The 8,184-nt window shown below is 41.0% G+C and overlaps 1 protein-coding gene across 4 annotated transcripts in view; it reads left to right on the top strand.

Annotated features, from left to right (window-relative positions):
* Arih2 (ariadne RBR E3 ubiquitin protein ligase 2) overlaps positions 1-8,184 on the top strand; it is a 51,240-nt gene that overhangs the window by 2,012 nt on the left and 41,044 nt on the right. For 3 of the 4 annotated variants that reach the window (XR_003837563.1, XM_021171367.2, XM_021171369.2), the window contains exons 2-3: positions 2,835-2,898; positions 3,498-3,840. Coding sequence is in view for 2 of the 4 variants with exons in the window: in XM_021171367.2 (XP_021027026.1) it covers positions 3,589-3,840 (252 nt within the window). In the remaining 2 variants the exon portion in view is untranslated. The remainder of the gene's footprint in view (positions 1-2,834; positions 2,899-3,497; positions 3,841-8,184) is intronic. The other variant, XM_021171368.2, reaches the window with a different exon arrangement.

The following is an 8,184-nucleotide window of genomic DNA, read 5'->3' as shown; positions in this document are numbered from 1 at the left end:
GCTGTCTTCAGACACTCCAGAAGAGGACGTCAGATCTTGTTACAGATGGTTGTGAGCCACCATGTGGTTGCTGGGATTTGAACTCTGGACCTTCGAAAGAGCAGTCGGGTGCTCTTACCCACTGAGCCATCTCACCAGCCCAATTTTTTTATTTTAAAAAAGCTTTATTTAGATCTGAATCTAGAACACCAGGAAGTATATGAAAGAGTCAATTCTTTTAAAGAACCTGGATTCCCATCTACTTGGATATTTGGTTGGTGAAAAAGCTGTGAGCCATGTTCTGGACAGATCCTGAGGAGAAATCAGAATTTGAAAGGGTATGCTCTTCAGTTAGTGAGATTTCTGTAGCTTTAAATCAGGCTTCCTGAGAGTGATGGCTAGAATCTGCATAGAATGGAATTCTGATACTGCCTCTGCTAGTTGACTTTGTATGATCCTAGGCAAGATTATCAATCCCAGCTTCATTTGTAAGCCTCCCAGCACCTCACCATGCAACTCATTGAATTTACCAGTCTTTGGCTTCCCAAATTCTGGAATTAAAGGTGTAGATTTGCACCACCTCACCTGGCCATTGTAAGCCCATTTCACCCCTCTCCCCCTCTCCTTTTTTTTTTCTTTCCCCTCTGTAGCTCTAGCTGTCCTGGAACTAGCTCTGTAAACTCAGACCCACTTGCTTTTGCCTCCCTGGTGCACTACCATGTCTGGCTATTCCATTATTGTGAAATAATTTTCCATGCTATTTGTTCGGACTTTGATTTTTAATTAATTTGTATTTTCCTATCTATAATTGAAGTATTCTTTGGTAGTAGTTATAAGCTCTGGTTGCCCAAGAAATCCTAAAGAAAAGAGCAATAGACATGAAAAAAATTAATATTTTACAAGTCTTGGATAGTAGGATCCATGTGTCTAGAAAAACCAGGTGGCCATTGTAATATGAGGTGACTGGGTATGGTAGCATGTTTACCACTCTAGAGTCAGTGGGACCTGATAAATGAGAGAGACAAAAGTTTCATTAAATAACCAACTTTATTCAGAGCATTTATACTCTGAATAATTTATACTCTGAGGGTTAAGAGAAACCATGAGTAAGATCACAAGGACCAGCCAAATGTGGATAGTTTACACATTTAATTGAGTAACAACAAACAGTAATGAGTAAACTGTTAAGAAGCTACACTTTCGAGAACACATTCCAAGAACAGTTCTGTGCTATGAAGAAACTGAGGTCATACGAATCTACCTTTAATCCCAGCACTCAGGAGGCAGAGGCAGGTGAATTTCTGAGTTTGAGGCCAGCCTGGTCTACAGAGTGAGTCTACAGAACAGCCAGAGCTACACAGAGAAACCCTGTCTTGAAAAACCAAAAAAAAAGGAGTTTTCTTACAAGCACTCAGAATTCCCACTCAGTTCATGAACTGTGTTTCAGGAGTAGCTTATGTTCATGGTCACAGAGTAAAGTTGGAGATGGATTTTTGCCTAATTGGGTGCATTTTTATTGTAAAGTTGAGACGTTTTGATGACCTTGATCGTCCTTCCACCTCACAACTTTTAGGATTACAAGCGTGTGCCATCATATAAACCTAGGCCCTGAAGTGTGTACTTCCAGTATTCCTACAACTGTGGGAGGTGGAGACAGGAGACTCTGGCAGGTCTTTGGGCCAACTAGCCTGGTTTATACATTGGTAATACAAACCCTACCTCAAATAAGGTGAGTTTTAGGTTAGCTAGTCAACTTAATAAGACTTTGTCCCAAAAAGTAACACAGGGTTGGGCATGTGGTGCATATTTTTAATCCCTGCGCTCAAGAGGCAGAGACAGTCTGATTTCTGTGAGTTCAAGGCCAGCTTGGTCTACAAAGTTCCAGGTCTTCCATAGCCACTTAGAGAGTATGGGTCTGGGTTGGGGGGTAGAGGGCTTGAGGAGGTAAAGTGCTTACCTAGTTAGCTCTGTGTAAGATGTTGGATTCAGTCCTCCCTCTGCTAGATAAGTAATGCTAGTTTGCAAACTGGGTATAGTGACACATACCTATAGATCTAGGATACACATTAAGATCCTATCACACACACACACAAAAGTGGGCTTATGGGACAGCACAGCAGGAAAAGAGCACTTGCTGCCAACCTTGAAGACCTTTATTATTTACTTATTTGTTTATTTTAGATTTGTTTACTTTATCTATATGAGTACATTGTAGCTGTCTTCAGACACACCAGAAGAGGGCATCAGTCCCATTACAGATGGGTGTGAGCTACCATGTAGTTGTTGGGAATTGAACTCAGGACTTCTGGAAAAGCAGTTAGTGCTCTTTAACTGCTGAGCCATCTCTCCGGCCTGAAGACCTTTTTTTTTTTTTTTTTTTTTTGGTTTTTCGAGACAGGGTTTTTCTGTGTAGCCCTGGCTGTCCTGGAACTCACTCTGTAGACCAGGCTGGCCTTGAATTCAGAAATCTGCCTGGCTCTGCCTCCCAAGTGCTGGGATTAAAGGCGTGCGCCACCACGCCCAGCGAAGACCTTTTTTAAATACCTGGAGCTCAAATAGTTGGAGAGAACAACCTTATACCAACTGTTTTTTGACTTCCACTCAAGGTGGCCTTTACCCACACCCACCCAAAATGTATAAATGAAAGAAACAAAATAGCTGGGCATGGCAGCACACCTTTGTTAACCACACACGTGAGAAACCGAGGAAGGTGGTTCTCTGAGTTCAAGGTCAGCTTGGTTGGTAGAGTTGCAAGACAAGTCATTATGTGGTGAGACCCTGTCTTAAACAAAAACAATAAACTTGAGAAAGGGTGTCAGTTCTAAAAATATGAATATTGTCTCTTTTCGTTTCAGATGGAAATCCTATGACAGAGACAGTTTGGGTGATATCTACAGGAAAGATCTTTAAACATTACAGGTGATTTAAACATTTCCTTAACTTTGTAATGTTGGTATCAGGTTTGAATTAATTTCAGGCTTGGAGGCAATGTGCCTTTACCTGTCTCTTGGTGAAAGGATTTCCCTTGATAAACATAGTCAAGGGAGAGGGTAGGGTTGTAAAAGAAACTAGAATTGAGATAGGAAGCTGGGCTGGGTGGTGCGTGGCTTTAGTTTTTTTAAAAAGATTTATTTATTATATATAAGTATACTGTAGCTGTCTTCAGACACACCAGAAGAGGGCATTGGATTTCTTTATGGATGGTTGTGAGCCACCATGTGGTTGCTGGGAATTGAACTCAGGACCTCTGGAAGAGCAGTCAGTGCTCTTAACCGCTGAGCCATCTCTCCAGCCCCTCATGTCTTTAATTTCAGGACTTAGAGGCAGGTGCAGGAGAATTCTAGGACAGCCAGAGTTACACTGAGAACTCCTGTCTTGGGGGGTGGGGGGGGTGGGGTGGGAAGAATTGAGATAGGCTACCATGGGAGCAGGGCTAGGGCTTTGATATTTTGATTGTTGAATGGTTTTCACTTTAATTGTTCATAGAGAGATGGTAATACTTTTTTCCTTTCTCTTAGAAGACAATAAACGCTAATGCATTTGAGAAAACGATAAAAATTGGGGGTAGGGAAAAAAGCAACTGTTTCTGCAACTTTGCTGGATGTTAAGATGTCCGTGGACATGAACAGCCAAGGGTCTGACAGCAATGAAGAGGACTATGACCCAAACTGTGAGGAAGAGGAAGAAGAGGAGGAGGACCCTGGGGACATAGAGGACTACTATGTGGGAGTAGCCAGTGATGTGGAGCAGCAGGGGGCTGATGCTTTTGATCCCGAAGAGTATCAGTTCACTTGCTTGACCTATAAGGAGTCTGAGGGCGCCCTCCATGAACATATGACCAGCTTAGCCTCTGTCTTAAAGGTGAGTTGTTCTGCCAGTTCAAATGTAATCTCTTAGGTGAAACTGAAGGATGGTCTGTTGTTAATCACTCTCTTGTAGCTTGAAACCCAAACCTAGGTATGTATGTATTGGGATATTTTGTCACATTTACTTGTTTTAAAATATAAACATGTCCAGGGTAAAAGGAGGTATAGAATAAGTTTAAAATCAGAAGTATGTGGCAGAATAGCTCAGTTTGAGAAGTGTGGTCTGTTTTGATGACATGATGTGTATCTGAACCACTGTAGTTCCTACAACTGTTTGATAAAACCTTGGTAAAAGTATCCAGATACCCTGTTTTGCCGTGATCAGTGCCTGCCTTCCAGTTTCAGGTGTACTGGTGGTTCTCTGTTTTGAGAGTTTTCATAAAAACAGTTCTCAGAGCTTATAATTGGGGATATCAGTATAAAAAGTTTAAAAAGTGACTGTACTCAGTTATTCCAAAAGAGTTGTTGGGTGCTTTGTTTTGTTTACCACTTAGACCAGCATCCTTTTTGAATCTTTATATCTCAGGCTGGTTATTGCCTTTTGGATAACTAAATGCTTTTAAATGCTTAGACATTTTTCCAGTATGCTTTCTTTGCAAGCTGTTCACCAAAATGTGAAAATGAGGGCATTTATCTTCTTTTCTGTCTTGTTGACTTTGCTTCATGAATTACCTTTGAGTTTTGCTGGATTGCACTGAAGGTCAGTGGGTGGGGCTCAGCAGGTAGAAGCCCTGGCCTTGTACACAGCCTGACCACCTCAGGTCACTCTCTGGAGCACAGAGAAAGGTGGAAGGAGAGCTGTCCTCTAATTCTAAGTGTATTGTGTTGTACATGCTCCTCTAACCCAAATAATGCCAACTGAAAGTTGGAAGGAATGATAGGCTAGGCATGATGATGCGTCTGCAATCCCAGCACTGGGGAGGTGCCAGTGGACAGATCAAAGTAAACTCAGGGTCCCAGGCTTACAGTGAGTTCAAAGCTGGCTGATACTATACAGGACTGTTTCAAAAAATAACCAACTAACTAAAGAAAACAAGACATGCCAACCAAATTTTCTTATAGTTATTTAAATGGAAATACCCATATGTATCATGTATGAATTTCTAGAAAAGATGGTTGTATATAATGCCTGATATCCAGCATAAAAATTCTGTGGGCTTGTGCATGGTCCTGCACGCCTTTAATCCCAGCAATTGGGAGGTAGAGGCAGAATCAGTTCAGTATCACCCTAAACTACATAATTTGTTTGAAGCCAGCATGGGATACATACAGTCCTGATCAACATTTTCCTGGTCCTCCTCAAAAGTTTGCAAAGCTGGGTGTGGTGGTATACACACCCTGCCCAAAGCAGTTTGATCTCTGAGTTCAAGGCCAACCAAGGTTACAAAGTGAGACCCTGTCTCAAAAAAAAAAAAAAAAAAAAAAAAATCCTGTCAAACCCCACATGCCTGTATTGTTTGGCCACATGTGTGGTCTCAGCTAGTGTTCTAGGGGCTCTCAAGGAGAGTCACTCAGTGAAAAACACAAGCAATAATCAACATAATAAAGAGCCCTGAGAACAGAAAAGGGTAATAATATCAAGGGAAGGCTTTACAGGGGCTGACCATATGTCACTTTCATAAGAAAAATAGCAAAATGTGAAGGTACATATGACAAACATTATGTTATAGCTTACATAAGTGTATGGTGTGTGTGTGTGTGTGTGTGTGTTATAAAACCTTAAAAACAAAACATAGAAAGGACTGGTGTTTGAGCCACTTACCAGCCTTAGAGGGACAGAAAAGTCAGCACAGTTTGAAAATTTGAGAGTTTGAAAAGGACTTACCGAGGCCAACCTGGTCTACAGAGTGAATTCCAGGACAGCCGGGGCTACACAGAGAAACCCTGTCTCGAAAAACCAAAAACAAAAAAAGGAAAGGAAAGGAAAGAACTTACAAGTCCTTTGCTTAAATGGGAGCTTCCTAACCTTGGTCAAAGAAACGATCTAGTATCGATCCACAAATCTGACATTTCCTTTCTAATTGCTTTTTTACCTCTTCCTTCCTTCCTCTTCCTTTCTTCCTTTTTTCCTTTCTTCTTTTCTTTTCAAGACAGTTTCTCTGTGTAGCCCTGGATGTCCTGGAACTTGTTCTGTAAATCAGGCTAGCCTCAGACTCACAGACATCCTCTTGCCTTTGTCTCCCAAGGGCTAGATTAAAGACATGTGCCACCACCACCAGGGTTATTTTCTAATTTTTTTAAAGATGACCTATTACCATTTTTTAAAGTTGTGTATGTGTGTGTGATTTTTGTGGGAATATGCTCATGTGACTGCAAGTGGCTGAGGCCAGAGGTGTTGGAGCTAGAGTTACAGGTGGTTGTTAGCTGTCCAATATGGTCCTGGGAACTGAACTTGGATCCTCTGCAAGAGCTCTGAAATCTCTCAGCCACCCACGGAGCAGCTCTCCAGTTCTTAACATCCTCCCTTCCCTCTTTTCTTTCTCTCTTTTTTTTTTTTTTTTTTTTTTTTTTTTTTTTTTTTTTTTTTTTTTTTTTTTTTTTTTGTTTTGTTTGTATAGTTTTGATTTTGTTTTTTTGAAATAGGGTCTCTGTGGAATTTGGTATGTAGACTAGGCTGGCCTTGAACTCGAAGCATGCCTGAGTTTTGGGGGAGGTTGGTTGTTTTTTGTTTTTGTTTTGAGACAGAGTTGCTGTGAAGTTCATCCAGGCTTTGCCCTTCAAATCCTCTTGAGTCCCCCACCACCACAACCTGTGTGTGTGTGTGTGTGTGTGTGTGTGTGTGTGTGTAAGTTTCTTTTGGATGATGAACTTCAGCCTTCTGATAGCTTTATGTTTGATCCTTTTGTGCATTTTGGCATCATCTCTTAAAAACTTTTGATTGCCAGGTTCTGGCCATCCTTCCTGTCAGAATATTGCATTCACAGTAGATACCCGGTAATTTCTTGAATACTCGTGGGTTTTCTGGATTGTTGAGCGGTTGCTGCTGCTTTTGGTGGGAATTAGATTTTCTAGTCTTTGCTGAGCAACCTCCTAAATTGTCAGGAAAGGAGTTGTTCTGCCTTCATGACCAAGAAAAGAAAGAACAAAAAGAGCCAGGAACAAAGTTGAGAATTAAGAGATGGAGAGTTGAGACAGACTACAAAGGTTAAGAAAGAAAGGAGAGGAGAGGAGAAAATGATCCACATCACAGTTGCCGGGTGAGACATCTTCATTATTCTCCTCTACAGCTGCTCACTAACGAGCATGGTAGGTAGCTTCTTTTTTCTTCCTGGTTCTGGGCAGCAGATATTGAGGCTTAGATATCAGACCTGTAGAGGAACTACTCCAAGTGGTTCTAGCTAGGCTGGAGAGATGGCTCAGCAGTTAAGGCTGCTCTTCCAGAGGACTTGAGTTCAATTCTCAACACCCAAATGGTAGATTACATCTGTAATTCCAGTTCTAAGGGATCTGATACTGTCACACAGACATACATGTTAGTAAAATACCATTGCACATAAAATAAAAATTAATACATTGCTGTGATGGCTTATGCTATTAATCCCAGAACTTGGAAGACAAAGAAAGGGGGGATTTAGGGAGTTCATGAGGCCAGCCTGGTCTACTGAGTGAGTTTTGGAACAATAGAAGCTACACAGACTTCTGCCTTAAAGCAAATTAATAAATCATAAAGAATCAAGTGGTTCTAAAACAAGGTAAGAGGTTGGAGAGAGTTAGCAATAATAAAGGAGAAATGGGTTTGGTATTATCTGTGATAGCAGCACTTTGAAGGGTGGCGGTGACTGCTTAGGTAGAGGCCAGCTTGGGATTCATGAAACCCTGTCTTTTAAAATAGGAACAAAACAAAACAGTATTCTACAATTGTGCAGGAGGGAGCAAGAATAAGGAAGTATGGTGACCATGTCCTTACCATGACTGTGTCCTCATTGTTGTCTGCATTGTTCTGAGACATGTACGTGTTTCCTATGATTTAGATACTGCTTGGCTCATAGAAAACCTTAGATGTGTAATTTAAGTGAGCCTCATGAACAGCTTTCTGTGAACAAAAGCTATTTATCTGCTCTACTTGTCAAGTTGAGCTGCAATTAAAAAAAAAGACAGGGGGAGGGTATGGGGGACTTTTGGGATAGCATTGGAAATGTAATTGAGGAAAATACGTAATAAAAAAAAAACAAAGCACAAAATTAAAAAAAAAGACAACAGAAACAAAAAACTAGCTTTAATAAAGCCTAAGGTTGGACCCGGAGGGCATCATCTTGAGTGAAGTAACACAATCACAAAAGAACTCACACAATATGTATTCACTGATAAGTGGATATTAGCCCAAAACTTAGGATACCCA

Source organism: Mus caroli, chromosome 9 (genome assembly GCF_900094665.2).
Source record: "Mus caroli chromosome 9, CAROLI_EIJ_v1.1, whole genome shotgun sequence".
NCBI lineage: Eukaryota > Metazoa > Chordata > Mammalia > Rodentia > Muridae > Mus > Mus caroli.
This window is presented reverse-complemented; position numbering and strand designations above follow the sequence as displayed.